The sequence below is a fragment of the Antennarius striatus genome, chromosome 17, assembly GCF_040054535.1.
Source record: "Antennarius striatus isolate MH-2024 chromosome 17, ASM4005453v1, whole genome shotgun sequence".
NCBI classification, from domain to species: domain Eukaryota; kingdom Metazoa; phylum Chordata; class Actinopteri; order Lophiiformes; family Antennariidae; genus Antennarius; species Antennarius striatus.
In genome coordinates this window covers 2,902,519-2,924,964 of record NC_090792.1, presented here as the reverse complement: position 1 = coordinate 2,924,964, position 22,446 = coordinate 2,902,519, and the positions used below count along the sequence as shown (strand labels likewise).

Below are 22,446 nucleotides of genomic sequence, written 5' to 3'. Positions count from 1 at the left end.
AAATATTAAGATGTCAGATGTTATCAGATGCCTTGCTGATAAATTCATCCCACCTGTAACACACACGGAATTCAAAATCACTTAACATCATGCCTCCAGAATGACATCACCATTAATTATTACATCAGACTGCTTTAGTTTAGCTGTACTGATTTTATTTTATTTTTATTTTATGTAAACCCACAACACGCATTCATCAATTCTCACAAAGGATGAGACTCAAAGAGGAGCTTAGATATTTGCTAAAATTTTTAATATTCACACTACAGATAACATACTGGAACATTAAGATTACTGAAGCAAAATCAGATGACAAATACTTTGAAAACAACTGAAATGTTGTGAATACGACTCAATACCTCGGAGGTAATGAAATCTTATTTTGGAAATCACTTACAGGCATTGTCCATTTGACTACTATCATGAATGTAAAGCTGGAGTAGTAAGGGTGCACTCATCTTAGAATTCCATTCATTGATTATTGGTCAGCGCAGGTTATTGACTCATTATTCACTAAATTTTCTACCCCCGACCACAATACTACAAAGTGGATGTGAGATGATCACCACGAGTGGTATCAACTTATTTAAGAGGCACTTTGTGACGACTGCTCATGAAAGGCGCTATAAACATATATTCTACTTGCTACTGTGTTTATTATTTAGGTGGGTGCATGCAAAGCATCTTCCATGACATATGAGCTGGCATTTAAAGGTTACTATCACAACCATGCCATAACTTAAACGAGGACCTAATGAAGCTTCTACAGTCACTTAACGCTTCATCAAATCAACGAGGATCTAGTCAAGCCTGCTGGCTTAAAGAATGCCAATCCTGAGAACGTGATGACATTTGTGATATCGAAGTGACATTTTTAAAGGTGGCAATGAACTGAGTTCGGAAGCCATCTTGGCCGAAATAACCTTTTCTTTCGATGTTCTCTTTATAGTGACATTTTAATGGATCTAAGAAATATGGGCTGGGGGTTGGGTAGGTTTAAATTTGACACTTTTGCACAAGCTAGGCGTTGTTTGAAGATTGATCACATCTCCTTCAGCGTTCATTGTCCACAATGTGAGAGAATGTAGCCCACTGTAAAGAAATGATGGGATGGTTTACTACAAACATCTTCAGCTGCTAAAAATCGACAGCAAATAGATTTGATAGAATCTACCACACAGCACCACTGCAAGTCAATGAAGCAAAATCATTAAAGACAAGGAATGTACCAATTACCGGCTGCAATTTGAGAACTAATAGCTGTAAAAACAACATTTTACTTACATTAAAACTCAAATTAATGTGAGTCATGAAATACTTTAAAGGTTGATAATGTGCAGCAGTTCCAGGCAAAGCATAAAATAAAGGTCTACTCTACTGATATGCAGGGAATTTAATAATAAATTAAAAGGGTTTAATGGCATGAAAGATTACAGCAAATTAAAAATGCTGTAGAAAATGGGGGACAAATATACAAGTTTCTTTTTTTTTTTTTTTTTGCATTTCCCTGAATAAAAAAAAACAACAAACAACATAATTTACTTCAGTAGAGTACACAGCCCTCTAAATATCCTCTATTATTAATACCTCTCATTATTAGTGTTTAGGAAGATTTGTGTTTTTTTGTTTCCCATGATTTTTTTCCTGTTGTTTACGTCCTGTGCAGGATATGGAGATATAGAGCATCTAGTCTTGGACTGGGCTTTTTCTTCTAGATTGCATTCCAAAGAGTCTTTGCAGCAGAGTAAACATATGAACCAACAACAACAAATAAGACAAGGAAATGAAAGAGGCATGAAGGGCATTTCTCAAACAATGAATTTGTTCTTGGTGGTTGAACCGCTTTTGGTGGATGTGTCAGCGTGAGATTGGTAGCCAATAGTCATCTTCATGGGAAGCCCCAAGCGCTCCTTGTAAACTCTCCTGTTGACAGCAAAATAAGCCCATCAGCGGATGCGCCGCCTGTATTTATTATGTACGTATAGATGTCAATACTTCAACATATAGCCTCACCCTATGTGTGTCACTGCTTCACGGTTCTCATAGTCTGAGGTCCAGACGGCTATTTTATCTCCTTTGGTGCGGACGTTGACCACAGCGCCGCAGATGTCATCGCTGTACTCATCAAAGGCCTCTCCCACTAAACACAAGAGCTGGTGATAGAACAAAGAAAAGAAATTTACATTACAAACGCTTTTGGAAATAAATCAATTCCACCAATATTTGAAATGGTTTGTGCTGATCTTGCACATTTCATTACTACAGAAATGACATGATGATCAGTAATCCAAACTCATTGTTATACCAGTGGCATGACATTGGTCAGGTCACTGCTAACAATCCCTTTGATACAGCCTCAAATGTGTGTAAAAGAAATGTCTATAAAACAGAACAGAATGATATTCACATTCCTTTTAACTTAAATATAACAAAATATAAAACAAGGAAAAGATATAGAATGTTTAAAATGATAAACTTTGTTGGTTTTAATACATATACACTCACTGTGAATTTTATACTTGTAGAACATTTCAATAGTTGGACAGTAAGACAGCAGCTTGTTAACTATTGTGTAAAATCACCATTTCTTTGAACAACATGGGCTCATTTTTCACTAGTTTTTTATCAGCTCTGGTCTTTCATAATTCTCAAACACACATCAGTGATATATGCGACACCCACAGCAAAAGCATGCTAAACTGAGAGACTACTACTAATGGTGTTCAATCAAACTGCATGAAGTAGCGGTGAATACATGCGTGATGTTTTTCTCTGGAGGACAATAAAGAGATTTTGTCAGCTGTTAATGATTTCAGCTAATGCTTATGAACAGCTGAAAATCTGCATGGTGGTTTTCATGCCTCATCTCTGGTAGGTTTGTTTTAAGGTGCTGCCAGCATTGGCTGCTGACAGCAATGCTCACTGCCTGTGTAAATGCAAAATGACCACCGACTTACAATCAGGCTCTCCTCATTCACGTCACATGATCACATATTGGATACAGGTCCAATCTACATTAAAAACTGAGGCAAATTTGATTAAAAAAACAAAACAACAACAATAATATATTTATCATGTTTGAATTTGAGTAACTTCAGCCTGGTAACGCAAACAAAAACAAAACAGCCGTGTTTCAGCTGCTGTCTTTGAACAGCAATGGAGATGGTCCATGAAGAAAGTTGAAACATACTTTGGAAATGCAAAAATTAAAGTGAAGTGTAATTCTCGTTCTATCTGTTCTATAGCAGCAGAATGAGTCTTCCATGTTCACTGGAATCAACATGAACATCTCTGTGAAAGATGACACTTGAATGACAGCATGTGTTCCAAAATCTGTATATACCTTCCAGTAGCAATAGTAATTTCACAGATGTAAAAGTTACACATGCCACGGGCACTAACACACACACACACACACACACACACACACACACACACACACACACACACACACACACACACACACACACACACACACACACACACACACACACACACACACAAACACACACACACACACACACACACACACACACACACACACACACACACACACACACACACACACACACACACACACACACACACACACTACCGACAATCACAGACGCTACTTTTGAACTTTGTCTGGTAAAAATCTGGATGTTCAATTTCCTCTTAAGCCTGGAGGAAACAGCATCCATAAAAACAACAAAACAAACTGTGTTAGTCCATCTCTGGTGAGCGCGGGTACAGAAAAGTCTGCTGCGATTCTGGACGCCTTTGATAAATGGCTTACACATTATAGGGCTCGATCTTAACTTGTATTAGTAGATGCAGGGATGAACAGTTTTCCTTGTGTTCCTGAGCTCATGCACCTACAAGCTTCATAGAATCAGGTCAGTTTTTGATGCTGTTCTAACTACTACTATGTCTGCTGAGTCGGACAACGGCTTAACAGCCTGAAAGTTTTCCCACAGGATCCTGTGAGACTTTCCCAATAAGTTGTAACCACTTCTGGTGGAGTTTCCCACTGAAACTGAAGAACTTCTAATCCATACTTGGCTCACACAGTACTGTATGCCCCTGTACTCTATCCCAGCCAAATAGCAATGCCTCGCAATAGAGACTGCCCAAACTTGAATATTGCAGCCTAATATTGCTCCTATGTGCTGAACTTTTAAAGAAGCATCCTTTACTGCCCCTTGGATGCTGTCTGTTGTGGTTGACCCCAGCCTCTACTAAGTTGATGCTTGGGGCCTTTTCATGTACTGCCAGCATTTCAGTTTCATCCTTCTGACTGGCCTTTTCCAGCCAGTTCCTCTATCTGCCACCGACACCCCACATAGACGGTCTGGTTTTTAAACATTCAGTATTTCCTCTTCCTCCTCATTTTCCTCTATCTGTTACTGCCTGTCCCTTATTAATGCTTCTCAGGAGCATTTTCTTGATGTATTCATGAAACTCCTTTTTTCATCCTTTTTGTTGCTTATACAGTCTCATGGTACTGAACTTTAGAGTAAACTCTGCATTGTGAAGAGTTTTCATGTCTAGACCTCAGTGGCAAGTTCTGTAATTATAGGAAATGTTGACAGTGGTACAGCCTTATGGCACATTAAAAAGACTAGATGAAAGGATGCTATCACTCATCTGATCGGTGACAGATCGTAAAGAAACAGACTTACTCATTTGGGTAACAACAATGAACAAGACACAAAGTTTAACCAACAAACTTACAGTTTCCAGCCAGAAGCGGTCAAGTTCTACTCTCCTCTGCTGTTTGTTGAGTGTGATCAGCCAGCGCCCACCACGTTTGTTCCTCTCGTCCTCCCACATGGGTTCAATACCTTCCTGCATTGGTAGTTGTACATGTCAATGTGAATCCTAAACCATGGCAAGAAATACTGAAAATGGCCTTGAAGAAAAGCTGTTTTAACAGAGCACTGTACAGGTGTTAGTACATTAACTCCTATGCTGTTGATTTGATTTCCACTTTTCCATTAATTAGATTCAGTTATCTTAAAAAACACAAGCTCAAGCGGATGCTATCCAGCTTCTGCCACTCATCTAAGTTCCACACATGCCGCTCATTATTCTCTCACATTTGATTAAATAAACTCTTTGGGGGATGAATTCAGACTTGGCAAACACAAAAATCCTTTTTTTACCTACCTGTGTCTCTCCTCCAATCATAAACTGCTGTTTAGACTTAAAATCTCTGTCAACAATTCACTTCAGTTCTGTTTGCAAAAGCTTTATTTGATTCCTTTGTCAGAAACATCTTCAATTTTTTTCTTATTTGATTTTCAAATGAAAGTCAACAATTTTTACAATCAGTTTTAAACAATAATATGAGACCAGTTTTTCAAATGATATCCCCTTCCTCTTTGGCTTTAGCCAAAACATATCGTCTCATCAGATAGATGTGAACTTCTAGAAAAGATATTCTATTTTTTAAGGTTTTCTTTAGAATATTAGCATGCAAAAGCTCCTCTCTTTCTGCATATTTACATATATATTAAATCAATCAAACATACCTTAAAAAGGGAGTAATCACAGCCTGACATGAGGTTGCTTGACAGCTGGATATGGTTGTAGAGCCTGAAATAACGACAGCATTGCATTAAGAAAACAAGTCCACTAAACAGTATCTCACAAGGCAGTTTGGCATTTTACTGCTTCAGTTACGCTAAAAAAAATGAAAAAGGCTGAGATTTATTGCTCCTTACGCCCAGAAATCTTCAACCGTGTCAAATTTAGAGATGAGTCGTAAGTTGGCCTGCCATGTTTTGCTCTTGTCATTCTTGAAGAACCAAAGAGACCAGCTGTTGAGTGTAAATGGAGAAAGAAATTTGCATAAATGAAACAGGTCTCTAATTAAACAGAAAGCAAACAAAAGAATCCAAAATCCATTGAGCTTTGGAGCAAATGAGCAATGTATAGCTGCACCTGGATGCTGCCACCATGAATCTCCTCTAAATCGAGCAATCAGTCTCTTATTCCAATTAATTTTGACAATGTGCCATACCTGTTAGACCCTGAATCCATTCAGTGACTCCCTTAAGTTCTTTAGAGTGTGAAACAGTAGTGAAAAAAACAAAACCCTACCCTACGATGACATTATTAAACCGTTAACGCAGTTCGTCTGTCAGTGGGTTTGGCAGGTGTTTTGGAATGATAACACATTCCAAATGAGAACCAGTGAAGGATGGAATAACACACGTTTTCCTGCCGAGCTTTCTCAAATGATCAAGGACCCAAAACATCATTTGATCCGATTATGTTTTTAACTCAAAAGCATGACTTTTTCATGTTGAGAAATAGTTTTTCTTAATATGTTTGTTACTCACAAATTGTTGAATCGACATTTTCCAACGAGTGCAAGAGGTTCGCTTAGCATTACTTGTTCACACATGCCTGCTGGCATCCTGACTTCTTTTTTGAGGCAGGTTACTGATTAAAAAATAGAAACTGTTTCACTTTAATAATACAAGCTGACCATTCCTTTGTGTGGAGGAAGGGCCATTCAGCTCTTTACCAGCTGTGTGACGTGTCAGTCACCAGTCAGTCAATTTCTTTGAACCTGACAAACTGACCACACATGTCTGTAAAGTAGAAATTAAAGCTGAATGACAGATATATAATTGAAGCAGCACATTATCACATATTAGAAGCTGTTGCAAGTAAATACCTGGATTTTCAAATTCATGTAACAGCACAGTAAATAAGATGCTTGTTGATTAAATAAAAATTGTGCTGAACATTCCATTTTCTTTACTGCTTGTTTCCTGTGGGGTCTGGACCAGTTACCACTTAATTACTCAGCAAATTCATACACAACATTTTACTATGTGGAGAGAGTGAAATTGGTAACACAATACACTAACAATTATGCAATAACAAAAAAGCAAACTTTAAAGTTATTGAATTGTGACAGTGAATACTATTTAGTTTGACAGCTTGACAACAATAATTAGGACTCAGTACAAGTCCACAGAGTGGGACTGGAAGGAGTTTCGACTTTGATTTCACAGCATTTTGGATCATTTTTCAATTCTACTGATGAAACATCTAAGTAGGACTGCTCCCTTTAATAAAGCGCTGTGTCAAACAATGCATATTGCAGATGCAAACCTGTTTTGGAGCGGGTGTTTGATGTAGGCATCTGGGCTCACAATCTCCTGTCCGGTTTCCTCAGCTGCATCTTCATCAGGCTGGGCTGGACTTGGGTTAGTTTCCTAAGAAGCAGTCATGTAGGAATGAGTGAATCGTATGAGGGAAGTGGGAAATGACTTTCCTCTCCTACAGATCATACACGGTAGTGCTAGTCTGGCCGGTAAAAACATGTTGTGACTAAAATATGACATCATATCTTTATAATTAAAACTTGTGATTGTATAGGTGTAATGCACAGCTGGAAGTGGAGTCACAAAATCATCAACTGTCATTATTTATGAGATTTATACGGAATTTATGTTGGTAATTTGTTAGTTGCTTTAAGCAAATCAATCAAGAACAAAAAAATTCTCAATACAACAAGTCTTTTGCTTTCAAAAACGTGCAGAAATTCAAATTTTATTCACTATTAAGAGTTTCAAAATGGTTCAATCCTGAAGCTTTGGAACTTTGTAGAGATCTTTGGCTGCAGCATTCCATGAGGAATCTTAGCCCAATCCTCATGGACAAAGCCCTCCACTTGTGTAGTATTCCTGGGTTTCTGTGCTGCAGTATTTTTTTTTTTCAAATCCCACAAGAGATTTTGTATTGGCTTCGAGTCAGGTGACTGTGATGGACACTCTAGAAGCACGTGTCAAACTTAAGGGGCCGAATGTGGCCCTCCATATCTTTTTATGTGGCCCTAGAGTGCATAAAAGGTGCGTGTGTTCATAAATAGATTTTAAAAAAAGTGTGCTTTCACCAAAAACTACATTTCCCACAATGCAGTAATTAATCCCATGTTAACATTGACAAAAACGTTTCGAACACAGTTAATGTCCTAACTTGTGTTTGATGTTCTTTTTCTTTGTGCTCTTGGATAGTTTGATCCTTATTTGAATGAGTTCTGTGGGTTTTGTAACCTGACAAATTAAAAGGATTTCTGTCATAACAGAGTAACAAACAAACATAGTTTTTGTTTAACTAATGTTTGTAACTTGAATAAGTAATTATTTCAGTTATTTATCATTATACAGTAGTTCTATTTTTGTTACATTACAATGAGTTACTTTTAGTTACATTTATAAGTTACATCGGGCCCTTTGAGGACAGCCGATATGCTGATGTGGCTCTTGGTGAAAATGAGTTAGACACCCCTGATCTAATGCTAGACCTTTATCGAAACCTCTTGAAGGTATGTTTGGTATCATAATTTAATTACATACATGTTTCAGGTTCTTCACAGATGGTGAGACAATTTCATCTCAGATGTCCTTCAGAGGACATTCTTATCACCTCCCGCATGGGACAGGTTTCCATTGGTCAAGGAAGTGCTGCAGTTACGCAAAATTGCGTAACTGTGTGTGTTACGCAAAATTCACAGCATAGCTACACACATAACTACACACTGCCATGTTTCATGCCATGGTGCTCTTTTCAACATAAGCTTCATTTGTCCTCTTCCAGCCAAAAAGTTCCTGTTTTGTCTCATAGCTCTACTGAACAGTATCCTAACTCTTGTGTTGCATCTCAACGCCTTTTCTTGTGCTTTTGGGTCAACAGTGGTGTTTGTTTTAAAGTTCAGGCTCCAAGCTCCTTATTTAAATGCACAACACAGGAAAAAAAATAAATACGGGGACTCTTGAGCAAAGATAAATCAATGGCATCGGTGCTTGAATTGTAAATGTATGCTATTATGAGGGATGATAATTACTGTCAAATTATTTTAAGACGGAATACAGCACTAATAAAAGTAGACTTGTATGTTGCATGTTGAAAAAATAAATGTGTTGCTGTGAGCTATTTCAAGTCTTCTTGTCTGATTCGATTATTACTGACTAATAGTGCATTCTGCCTAATACACAAAGGGAATTAAATAATATTGTTTAAATTGCAAAAAACGGTGGTGATTGCACAAAGACCAGATTTTATAAGGACTCTACCTTCCCTGACTGTTCCTGTGTTTTAGCAGGTAAGTCATTTCTTAAAAGTATGTCCAAGCACTGAGTCCACGAGTGAAACACAATATGAACATCTGGTAGACATTTCAACGTGACGTGAGCAGAGACAGGTCGGACATTTAAAACTACTCATCACTACTCATCAAATTGTTTTTGTCAAAGAAAACAACATATAAAGTCCATTCACACAGCATTTAAATTATTGCATTTTACAACCATTTTACCTTGAATTAAATGGAGTTCTGAACTCGCTGTAGGTTTCATAAACCAGTCAATGCTTTGCATGAGAGAGTTTACCCACTCACTAGTTTATTAACGTGTCGCTAAAATATACTGAATATCTAATATTATATTATAGATTCCAGCAAACAACTTTCATCCATTTTTTTTACTCTTCACGTTAGTTGCAAAACAGCTACTTCTATGTACAGTATAGTACAGTATAGTACAGTATAGTATAGTATAGTATAGTATAGTATAGTATAGTATAGTATGGTGTGTTGTTGTTGTTTTACCAGCCGAATTCACGGACGGTACTCAGTCATAGTACACGTTTTAAAACATGATAGTTAGGTATTCACTTTAGTGGTTAACTCAAACAAAGCCAAAGTAGCTCATTTGGTAATGGACGTTTCTGTGGTTCTCTTGGCAGAGGTGAACGGCACGTCGGTTAGCAGCAACGTCAGCCTTAAAGTTGGGACATCTCCATTCACAAACATTCTTCTTCTACGCTCAGGTCGTGGCACAGATGACAAACTTTAAACTACTCTAAACAGCGCACTCATAGTTGACAACTCATGATTTCACATTAGATATATTTTTTGCGTGGTTCATAAACTTTAAATTTGACATTGGCCTCTCCTCAAATCAAGAAGCTTCCAAATATGTTTTGATATTTTTAGGCGAAAATACTCACCGGTTCGGCGGTCGCCATCTTACAAATCTCTTTTAGGAAAGTTTGTGCTGATTGGTCCAAACTCTGACCACGTGACTCTCCCTTTGCGGACATGCGCAGTATTTCGTTACTGGCTGGCTGCTTGTCTGCGACTCCACCCCTCCTGCAGACGAAGGCATGGCGAGCACCGAGGCTAGAAGGGAGTGTGAGACAGAGGGCTGCAGCCGGGACGCCAAACTTCAGTGTCCCACATGTATCAAGCTCGGTATTCAAGGCTCCTATTTCTGTTCACAGGTACTGTTGCTTTCCAGGCCGGCCGGGTTCAAACGTCGTCTGCAGCCTCTCTCTAAGGCCCCGTGTCTTGTCACGAGGTGCTAACTATCAAGCTAGGTGTGGATGGACAGGTGCTTGGAAAAGCACTCGTAGTGTTTTTTGTTTCACTTTAATGACGACCACGTGGCTGTGTAATTACGTTCTGGTTTCTGAGGAGAATAATGCAGTCGGTGCTTGTAATGATGCCATCTTTGTAAGAGTGGGAACAGGGTAAACGTTTAGCTAGCTATCTGTTGCGTGTTTAGCTAGGATGAGTGATTGTCATGCCTCTGTTCAGAATGAAAAGCCAAATTATTCGTGTGCACACATTCATCTGATCGCATAAAACTTCATGAAGTGTTCTACATTGCATGGGAAACTGGTATGAATATAACAATAGCGATACAAGACAGTTAGTTTGATAAGTGCTGCAGATTTCGTTTCGTGACATCATTTGTTGCCACCAGGTTAAACCCTGATGTCTCTTTGTAACGAAAGACCCCAGTCAATAACCTGTTTGTTTAAATGTTAAATTCTCCTCGATGACACCTCATTATTGGCTGAATATAAAAACATGTAAATACAACTAAGAGTCTTAAACACGTTTCAGCAATACTCGTGCTGTTGACTTCCATTTGTGTAGCAGCAACTTTGGAAATAAACATAAAATTGCAACTATTGGTCTCTGAAAGTGTTTTGAAAAGATGTAATCCAGTGATTAATCCAAGGCTTTATAAATAGTTGGGTGAGGTAACCGTTTGACCATTTGCCATGGCATTTGATGCCAAAGAATTCTGTAGTGTCAGCACTACAGAATTTTGTGTAACCTGAACTAGCTCTCATTTTTCTTCATCTGTTATTTTCCCAATTAAAACACAAACATTCTTGGAATATATGTATATGTTTTAGAATTGTTGTGTCTAGGAAGTATGATAAGGTAGGTTTTGGTTAGAATAGGATCAGAAGTCATCATCTAAGTGTTTTATGCCGGCTTAAATCTTTTATTGCTATTTACACTCAGTCATTTGAGAAAAAGATTGTGACTGTCTGTGTTTTCATTTCTAGGAATGCTTCAAAGGGAGCTGGGTGTCTCACAAGTTGCTCCACAAAAAAGCAAGTATGTATAAGTGGGTTCAGTGCTTTAATGGTCTGTGACACTGTAAAGTTCTTAATGATTTTCAGTTCTCTTCATTTTCTGCCCACATGGTGCAGTCTTTGACCTTATTTGTATTGTGAGTGCTTCAGAATGATTAATTATAAGTTTTATGTACTCTTACCAAAACCTAATCTTTATCCATCTTGTATACCATTGAGGATTATTTCCTCTTTATCAGGGAAGGGCATGCTTTCTTCCCCTCTACAGAGTTGTCTGTAGTGCTGACAGTTGGGTTTTTAAAGCCAAATGAACCTAAACATGGTTTAAACTTTGAGCTTTTTACAAGGGCTGATAAATATCCATTTCATTATTAAACTAACAGATGCTTTAAAGACCTTGTGCTGTGTTTTGTCAGAGGAAGACAAGAACCAGAATGAATCGAAAAACTGTATGGAGAAGGACATCAACACAGACCCGTGGCCGGGCTACCGCTATACAGGGAAACTACGCCCTTACTACCCACTGGTAAATGTATTCTTATAAAAATGTATTCTTATATATTCTTCTTCTTCTTAAAAACACCATATTATTTGAAATATTTTAATGTTCGTTATGTATTAAATGAAAATTTCCAGCCTTGACTCCAACTGGTCGCACAGCCCTGATTACAAAACAGGCTGCGGTAACATGCAATGAAATGATGTGCAGTGTTTTGCATTTATGACATGCCTATAAATGAAACCAGTATAGAGACAGCGTATTGTAGCATTTGGCAGTGCTGTCTGTGTATACACGATGTCCACAGTGAAACTTCAGATAACCATAGATGTTTGAGGTTAAGGATGTGGAGAATAAATTGGCACAGTCATGTAGAACTGAAACAAAAATGTTTTTGGCACAACAGAAGAATCAGACTGCCATATCTTACTCAGTTTTTGAACTGGATGACATGACATTAACCTCAGCTTTAAACTACAAGGCAAAAATAATGTGTGTGATTTTTAGTATTAGCTTTCCAGAGGAAGTTGGACATTTTCAAAGTAGATCTAAGAGGAGAAACTTGTGTTTCTCACTTAGCAAACTCAGCCATGAGCAGCAGCTGCCCTTCTTGTTTTAAATCCCTCTCTAGTCAGAACCGTTGAATGTGAAATTTAGAAACAGGTCATAGTATCATGACTGGGTATGAAAGAGCGATCCTCAAAAGCTGTCATTGAAAAGCAAAGATGGGACAACATTCATCACTTTGTCCAAACACAACACCTTCTACAAGAAATCATTGCATGGATTCAGGAACATTATAACCTGTGAAACCACTCTTGGCAAACGTCCGTGAAAGTCAGATCAGGAAGAACGATGTCCTCTTGGATTAAAATCTTAATACATTACTTCATTCGTCACCAGGTCTGCCTGCGTCACATCTGACAGATGATAAGGTTTAGTGTTTAATGATTAAGAAAACTCCCACACTGCATTATTTATTATCATTGTTTTGATCGAGAAACTAATAGCAGTGGGGTGTCAGGTTATCATTGCTGTCATCTAAACCACATATTTCAGCCAATGAAAAATCCAGTACATCATTATGCGCTGATGCCAGTTGGTGCATATTTATTTTGAAAAATACTTGATTTTTAATTAAGGAGATTCATTTCAGCAAAGCAGACAACTGATGAAAACGTGTCTTCATGTGATGTCACATTTCTGTCTTTCTTGGATCCTGGTGTAGACCCCCATGAGGCTAGTGCCCAGTGACATCCAAAGACCTGACTACTCTGATCATCCCAGAGGTAACTGCTTGTTTCTCAAAGAAATGGACATGACTGCATCAAAAAAGTGCAAAACTGATAATTAAGGTAGTGAATGTTCTGTTCATGAAGCTGAAGCTCACCCAATAATAAGTCCAACAACATTTACCTTCCATTGCAGAGGATGTGTTTTAGGAGGTGTAGGGAGGAGAATAGTGATGATGGTGGGCAGTTAGTTTGTCTAACACTTTGTCCCAGAGCACATTTCCTCCACAGCTATCAGATTGCCATGAGATTTATTGTGCTTATTGCTGTTTCCCAGACAATGTTTATTAATGACGCTGGTTATATCACTGATTTCGCTGTGAGCTTGTCGCCCACAGAAAAACAACAGATGTGTGGGATTATGCTGCTGTTATTCAAGTTAATTTTAGCAGAAGTATTTTTCTAACTGACAGTAATTAAAAATGTGTTATATACTGGCAAACTCTCTGGATTGGAAGTGGTGCGTAGATGCAGAAAACCAGTGTTCTTTGTGCTTGATCACTGCTCTGCTGATGAAGGTGTTGATGTGGAGTTATTCATAAAGAAGTGTTGTGAACTTAATTACAGCTATGAAATCAAGATTCAAAATATGTCCAAAGGCTGAATAATGCTGTCTTTTGAAAGTTCTTTTTTCATATCACAAACTGTTAACTGTATTAAAAAATAGATTTGTAAATCGGTTCATTATAAAGATAAGAGTCATAATTAATACATTTATTCCACAGAAATTTATCCAGAAACCTTTTTTTAGCTAAAACTTTCTAGATATGAACAGAAAATAAGCCTGTTTCTTTAATTAGTTAAAACATGGTGTTTTATTACACTAAATCAAAACAACAAGAGTTATGATGAAAAATACTTTCAACTGAGTGCAAACTGCAAACAAATATTTTCATGTTTGCAGCATGAAAGTGAAAATCATACAATTATAAATGACTTGAGTGGTTCAGCATCTGTCCTTATTGCCGTGTCCATGAAGTTGTACAGAAAATCAAACTTGTTAAAATTCACACACACTACCTGCTTTTGAAGGCTATAAGTTTGATAGAATCATAAAACCTGCGACTGCAAATCAGTTTGTACCACCATGTCCACTAAAACTGAAGAGTCTTATGGAAAAAGCCCACAAGTCAACCGTTGTGGTGTAGACACGGTAAAGTTTGTCTACATTATGAGTTTAAGACCTGTCTGTGTCACAATAGTCAGGACAAAGCCTCCATCCATGCTTTTTTTTTTTTCTTTAGATGCATGAATACACAGACAAGCTGGTATGTTTGTGATGTAGGCTAAAGATATCCACACAAAACCCTGTAGGCGGTGCTGAGAACACAGTTGGATGTTGAACAAGAGCAGGAAATGGATGAGTTCTGTTGCAGCTGAAAGTGAAAAGCAAAAACTAAGTTCATCAGAACTTTTGAGTTGTCACTGGATTGTTCATCACTCAGCAAAAGTGAACAAAATGTTTGCCTTGATGCAGTTATTTTCTCATAGTTGTCATCTGAACGTCTTTACCTCCACCTGGGTTCAGTAATCAGTTCTGATTGTCTATTGGAAGAAATACATGTATTATACAGTACATTTAGGAGTGTGTCCACGTAAAGGGGCAGAGCTGGAATTTTTTCTAACATTTTAACAATGTAGGGAATGCAGAATGCTTTCGTGTCAATGATGTATCCCTTTTGCTGCATGTTTTTCAAGTTCCGTAAAGTTGATCTTTGCTGATACAGCACCATTCAAGCCTGACGGACTGGGCTTTATGCCACCAGCATTCACCCATGACATTCATACTGAGGTACCAAAGGCTACCATCCCAGCACCACCTGCTCATCAGGAGCAATAATTATGTCCCAATCATTCACAAACCAAACGGAGCAGCAATTTGGAGTAATTTTGGGTGAAGTGTCTCTCCCGAGGACATTGAAGCACTAATGTTTCCCTCCTGTGCTGCCGCTACCCTACATTTGGTAGTATTATGAAAAGCATTGCTAAATGTTTTCTTTATTGAAAATTGGTTCAGAGGAGGTGTTTGTATGTCCATTATAGCTTTATAATGTCTCTTCAGAATCATTGAATGTCATGTTTACACCATCTTTTTAATTGTCAGAGCCAGTTCTCTAAACCATAAACATTACAAACCTACAAGCCTCACCTATAATTGTAACATGCATTATTATTATTATTATTATTATTATTATTGATAATAATATTTACGTCTATTTCTGTGAGCAAGCCGTTCACTTTGCAACCATGGCAACCTCTACATCCTTGCTGTCTGACTGCATAGATTCGTGCTGTGGTAACCACGGTTACTGTTGCCTCTCAGGGACTGAGGCAGAGTCGTTGCAGGCTAATGTGTTAAACATGGCACTGCCACAGAGCTGAATTAAAATGTAAAACTGTTAAGTAACCCATGAAACGGTCGTTATGTCAAGTGAAAAGACGTGCGTCACACCTGTAGGAGGTCAGTATAATGTGCACATGATGATTCTGTCGTGTTTGATTTCTCTCTGGGCAGCTGAATCAGAGCGTAAGTAAGTCCAGTTTATGGTCGCCCTCAAGCTGTCGGCTCCTCAGGTGGAAAGCAGGATTGAGAATGATTTGTATACAACTCCATCTATAGTCCATGTTTTTATTAATCCAACAATTATCCGGATGGGTTTATAAATTATGAATCTGTCATTTATTGGGTCTTTTGTTTTGACCAACATGTACTGAAATTCACATTGGTCAAAAATAATATGTATATGAATCACAGGTTGATAAACATATGAGTCCTGTGGCTTTGTTCCTCATTTTGCCATAACAATCCTGCTTGTGCTTCTGTGCCGAGTCCACAATCTGAGGGTCATCAACCATTAGACTAGATGCGGTAGATTATTCAGTGCGTGAACTGTTAGTTATCCTTAGAACCATAGTCCCACTAGTGGCTTCAACATCTGCTAGATCGGAGGGATGTAAGCTGGATATCATGTATGTATGTAAAGTATACTACTGAGAGGTCACTGAATACACAACCTATTAGAGCAGAGATCAAAAACACAACCTATAATAACTAATAACCAATATCCGTGACAGGAGTTAAGTCTGTCGGCATTAAAGAAATAGATTGAACTCCTACTATGTATTGCCGTTTGCTGCAAGTTTGAAATTGACAGTAGAATAAATGTGAACATTTAGTCACTGATAACTTCTGATAAATGGAACAATTTGTAACGTTTCTTTATTTAACCGTCAAGTGAAATACTGCAAAACGTCACTTTGAACAAAGGATAGTTTTTATTGACTGAGTCATGGAGAAAGTTTTATCCCTTTGAATAATATTTGTGTTGATTCATCTGATAAAATTAAATCTCCTCAGCTTTACTCAGCATCTGGACTTGAATTGGTTGTGCAGTCAGTTAATGTCAATTGGAATGAGTCAACACAGAAGGTAAAAGTCAGTGCTAGGGTTATGATGCTTTGGTCTAATCCACCAGATGGCTCAGTGTCACTCTCTCCAAAATCAATCAATAGTCTTCAAATTAGACTTCTGCTCTGAATTGATGCTGAGTGTAAATGTAGATGGACGTGCGACTGCGGCCTGTTGAGGCCCGGTTACAGTCGGCGATCATCCACAGTGACACGTGAATGATGACCGTCGTGTCGGTGTTTGCTTCACACAGGGATGTCTGAGTCCGAGCAGTTCCTGAAGGGGACGTCTCAGATCAAGATCCTGTCCCCTGACGACATTGAAGCAATGAGAGTAGTATGCAAGGTAACAAAACTTATGTTATTCCAAGTGTGCCGTGTCTTTTCTATCTATTTTGATTTTGATGTGTTTGTGATCGTACTATATGTAGCTGGCAAGAGAAGTCCTGGACATTGCAGCCATGATGGTGAAACCTGGTGTTACAACAGAAGAAATAGATCATGCCGTGCATCTGGTAGGTTGTGAAAGCTGGGACGATGTGTTCCTTATTTCAAAGATAGCAAGGGAGTCCTCCAATCATTCTGTTACTTTCTTAGATGTTTCGGTGTATGATCAGGAAAAATAGGTAGAATTCAAGCAAAGCACGATGAATATAGAATGAAAGTTGAATGAAAAATCTTGCAGTCAACTCTCAATGTCTCTAATGGCCTCAGATCACCACCAAGTTCATTGTTACCACTGCTCTGCCCTGCTTTAATTACTACGTACATTATCACAGCATCCTCCGACTGCTGCCTCATTCGTTGTTGTGGAAACACTTTTGTCACTTCTCGGCTCTCCTGCAATTGTGCCAAAGTTGATCTAAAGGACATGCGTATGCTTGTAGGTTTTGATGGCTAGACCGTTTTAAAAGGACGAGTATATTTAATTCATAGGATGATAATGTAGAATGACAGATCTTGACCTTCCAGCTGTTCCAACATTCCTGATCTCTCTCTTTTGTTGCTTGCTCTGTAACCAAAATTCACCCATTTGTCAATTCAGGCCTGTACAGCTAGGAACTGCTACCCCTCCCCTCTCAACTACTACAACTTCCCCAAATCCTGCTGCACGTCTGTTAATGAGGTCATCTGCCATGGCATCCCAGACAGAAGACCACTGCAAGAAGGAGATATCCTCAATGGTATACTATTAACACTACACAGAACACAAATCCAGCCAGCTGGCTTTTCTCAGTTTTGTCATTATTTTATTTAAACTGTCCGATATTTTGAATTTAATAAAAAATGAGTGAAGAGTCGCAGGAACACAGTTTAAGTGAGTCTCCAAACCAAGGGTGGGCAAACTTTTTGACCGGCAAATAGCTGCATTTATAGCTGCAATTAATTAATGAAATCAGTTATATAGTTTAAACAAATTTGTCAGGCTGGATTGCAAACCCTAATGGGCCGCACATGGCCCACGGGCCGTAGTTTGCCCGTGCCTGGTCTAGACTATCTAATACGCCTAAAATGGACCTTGTTTAGAAACCTCCATTTTCCATATTGTCAAATTCTTCACAGTTTAGCAAAGTTTGAATGCAGGGAAATGTCTTATTAAAGACAACGAGGGAGATGAAAGATTCCTCCTCCATGATAAATGGTTCTACCAGCGTCCTGAGATTTTGTCAGCGGGTGTTTGGCCAATTTTAGCCTCTTTATGAATATTTCTGCAGAGTCGATGTCTTCCATCCACCACTCCCCTCAGAGTGTCTGATGGAATACTTGCCAGCAACTCATCTCTCGCTGCATGGTCCAACAAGACAAATAGTTTCATTAACCTTTACCAGTGGGGATTTTCTAGTCCCATCCTCTGCTCTCTATATTTCTTCTTAAGTGAGAAAAGTGTTTACCAGGAGCAATTCCAAATTCACTGGTGATTTTTACAAAAGGAACATCTTGTTTGGCCTTGCAAATAGGTCGCTCTTTTTTAAAAATGTATTTTCTCCCAATACATAGTGTTTCATTCCATGATTCATCAGTCCTTTCTTTCTGTGAGCCAAACATAATAGTCCGGTTTGTCACGTAACACAATCAACCTGCTGTGTTTATCGTCATCACTCCTTTATGCAGTGGATATCACAGTCTACCACAACGGTTTTCATGGTGACCTCAATGAAACCTTCTTTGTTGGAGACGTGGATGAAGAAGCAAAGAAACTGGTTCAGACCACCTACGAATGCCTTATGCAAGCCATTGATTCTGGTAAGAGTTCCACTTCATATGGTTTTGTTATTGCTGATGTCTGAATACGGAATGTATTTCCACCTGTGAAAAGATAGAGTTTTAGATATTGGTTTGGATATTGTACAAAGATGTTTGAATTAATTAGGAAATAATGTAGCCATGACATAGTTTGTCCACTAGAGGGCGATGCTATTAGAGAGCAAGTTGAGATTGAATAATTATAGTTGACCTTGGAACTTGTATTCTTTTATTTTAGATTTATATTAAGTTGACATTGACCAAAACTTCTCAAAACAAAGGGAAGTAATGCAAAATTTAACTGTTAGATACTCCCCAGTAAATATTGTGACCAAATTTAAGCAATACGTGTTATGTGTTTGCAGAAAACCTCTACATCACATAATATTTGCTTGTTTGTTTGCCATCTCTGCTTTGCTGACAGTGAAGCCTGGCATTCGATATAGAGAATTAGGCAACATCATCCAGAAGCACGCTCAGGCCAACAGCTTCTCCGTGGTGCGGAGCTACTGCGGCCACGGCATCCACAGACTTTTCCACACCGCTCCCAATGTGCCACATTATGCCAGTGAGTAGACGCTACCGGCCTTCACACGAGCTGAAGTCTGACAGTCTGCTCCACAGCGTCATTTCTGTGTTCATTCATTTCCCAGAAAACAAAGCGGTCGGAGTTATGAAGCCTGGACATGTATTCACCATTGAGCCCATGATATGTGAAGGTGAGTAACAGGCTTTGTATGAATTATGTGAGCTAAAATAGGGATAATTGTAGACCTTTTTATTTGAATTGATGTAGATATAATCGACTTAATTAAACAAACTGTTAAATTGCTGCAATTAGAGGAAAATATTATGAGCCAGGAGACTGTAAACAAGAGAACTACTGCATTAGATTAAAAGACCGCTCCTCTGATCACAGCTCTTAATGTGAGAAAGATTTTGTCTTTAAGAATCTTTGCTGATAATTACTTTTGTGTTTAGTTTTTTGTTGTCAGTAATCAGATTTTTCTCAACCCAAACCTATTAAATAACAGATGAATCATGAACTTTTATGATGCTTATTTTCATGTAGCAGCAAAAATACGGTGTTATAAAACTGTGATACGTCAATAATAGACCTCATAATCTAGATTAACCCTAAACCTTTCACCTGGGGAGGATTTAAATAAGTGATCCAACTTGAAAGCAGGTCAAATGCAATCTGATAACGTCACAGGTGTCCAATGAGTCGTGTCGGACGTCTTGTTTTACTCCTGGCGGTGTAAGCTAAAGCTGTCTGTGGGTGTGTTTGTGGGCGATGTCTCAGGTGGCTGGCAGGATGAGACGTGGCCCGACGGCTGGACGGCGGTGACCAGAGACGGAAAGCGCTCGGCTCAGTTCGAACACACGCTGCTGGTGACGGAGACCGGCTGCGAGATCCTCACCCGGCGTCTGGAGGACAACGGCCGCGCTCATTTTCTGACCCAAATGTAGGCTGAAGGTGAACACAGCAAGGACTGGACTTACCAGACATAGACACCCCTATTCTCTGGGTGTGATTCACATACACACACACACACACACACACACACACACACACACACACACACACACACACACACACACACACACACACACTCACACGCACATCTCAAACAAGAGGCACCACTTTGAGAGTTCGGTTTACTGTGGCTCTCATTGTTCTTTGAATTTAAAATCTGTTCCTCTAATTAAATGGAAGTACTTGAATGTGTCATATATCAAACATGGATTGCTTTATTAGTGAAAAAGAGGTAAGGAAATATTAAATTATTTATTAGATCTTTGTTTTACGCAGTAGACAGGCTTGACATCAAGCCTGTCGACCAGGGTTTTTTTCCCTGGCTGGATAGTTGTCATCTGTGGTGTGTGGAGCTCAGGGCTAATCCAGCTAGCGCCCATTGCTTTGCCTCTTTTCTGTCAGACTCTGCTAAGCTAATAAACTGAATTCACTAGAGATGGAATGAAAAAAAAAAAAAAAAAAAGCACCGGTACTGAATACAGAAGAGTTTTCCAGCAACACTTAATTAGAAACTTATTTCTGGTAAACAAAGTCTGATCTTAATTCCAGTTTATATTTCAGGTTTCGAGAACAAAAACCCATCCTCTTCCGGCGATAGTGTGTACCTTAATCCAACATTACATATGTGTAACGGAATAGTGTACTTTTGAAGAAATACACTTCGAGACGCTCGATACCTAACGTCTATCAACAACCAAGAGATGGTTTCCTTATTCTTACATATAAGATGGAACAGCGGCATTCATCAGCCTATTTTATCCACAGTGGGGTAATAAAGTTCCACGTAACGTCAGTACTGTAATTTAGGCACCAAATCATCTTTGCTCAGTTCTAACAGCTGCTTGTTGCTTATGTATGCTCCTCCAAAAGCTAAACCTACACACAAACGCTCATCAGTACACAATCTGTGATGTTTTGTTTTGTCAGTGGCCTACAGAAGTGTTAGCAAATTCATTTAGCTCTTTTCATGAACGCTAGCTGTTGATTTTTTAAAAAAAACTTTAATTCCCAGTCGCGGCTAAGACGAGCCAAGGTTAACTGTCTCCTGCCTCTAGCTTTATGTCTGGTGGAAAAGCTCTGGAAGCTGTAATGTTTTCATCCAACTCATCGACACAAACAATCATGTTTCCCCGAAAAATGACGAATTTGATTCTGTGACAGTGAAAGGAAAATGACCAACGATGTGACTTACTGCTTCTTGTCGACCAGATGACTTGTTAATTTCAGCACCAAGACATGTATTACTGTTGTACCTGTTGTCCAGTAGGAGCACTCTTTTTATTTTTAGAGGACATCATGTTTTCCTGTAGAGGTTTTCAGCCATGGTTCGTAGGGAGGACGGGGATGCAACAACAAATCATCTGCGTAGATATCCAGGATGAAAAGAATGACACCGAGCACAAAGCTGGTCAAGCGCTGAACTTGTTAATGCTGTTTATGCTTAGAGGAAACTTAATACAGTGTTTCTTGTTTCCGATAGCCCTGGTGTAGCAAATTGAGCCTTAATGTGTGAATCTAGCCAGACATGGCGCGTTAACTGTTCACCCTTATCTCAACTGTCATCATTTACATTGATGTGAGGACTCTTGGTGTGAGCAGCATTCATTATTTCTACATTTTCAGAGGACTAATGGATCACAGTTTCTCTGCCATGTTTGTATTTCTTCTAATGGAGTAATAAATGACTCTTGTGTACCTCTGTGTGGGTGTCTGTCCTTGAAGAGAGAGAGATACACTGATCTGAATCCCCAGCATGTTTAATTCAGCCTCTTGTTCTTGGAAGTGATTGGGTTTGTGAACTCACTACAGATGTTTTGAGAATTGATTTTGATGCCATGGTGATGTTTGTCATACTGCAAACACATGATGGGCATAAACGCAAGAAGTTTGATGACCTTGCACAGTTTCCATCCAGTCTTACTAAGAAACAGAGTGACGACCTTTTGTTCGGTGCCACCCACGTGTCAGGTTAATTCTAACCATCTATTTTCTAAAACAATTTAAATGCAAAAAATATATATAGATTTTTATCCTCTGCTACAAAGATGTTGCCTCAATCTTGGTTT

At 38.7% G+C, this 22,446-nt stretch overlaps 2 protein-coding genes across 2 annotated transcripts; one reads left to right on the top strand and one right to left on the bottom strand.

The window, feature by feature from the left end:
* Positions 1 to 237: 237 nt before the first annotated feature.
* Positions 238 to 10,067, bottom strand: eif4eb (eukaryotic translation initiation factor 4eb). Its single transcript, XM_068338222.1, has 7 exons — positions 10,012 to 10,067; positions 7,114 to 7,217; positions 5,709 to 5,804; positions 5,517 to 5,580; positions 4,717 to 4,830; positions 2,014 to 2,153; positions 238 to 1,923 (listed from the first exon to the last, which is right to left on the bottom strand). Exons 1-7 carry the CDS (start codon positions 10,027 to 10,029, stop codon positions 1,809 to 1,811), a joined length of 651 nt encoding a protein of 216 aa, XP_068194323.1. The 5' UTR covers positions 10,030 to 10,067; the 3' UTR covers positions 238 to 1,808.
* Positions 10,068 to 10,144: 77 nt separating this feature from the next.
* metap1 (methionyl aminopeptidase 1) lies at positions 10,145 to 22,088 on the top strand. Its single transcript, XM_068338219.1, has 11 exons — positions 10,145 to 10,284; positions 11,368 to 11,419; positions 11,814 to 11,923; positions 13,125 to 13,185; positions 16,851 to 16,942; positions 17,028 to 17,111; positions 17,642 to 17,780; positions 18,709 to 18,840; positions 19,265 to 19,408; positions 19,494 to 19,559; positions 20,147 to 22,088. The coding sequence occupies exons 1-11, from the start codon at positions 10,168 to 10,170 to the stop codon at positions 20,311 to 20,313; spliced, it is 1,164 nt and encodes a 387-aa protein (XP_068194320.1). The 5' UTR covers positions 10,145 to 10,167; the 3' UTR covers positions 20,314 to 22,088.
* Positions 22,089 to 22,446: the final 358 nt, after the last annotated feature.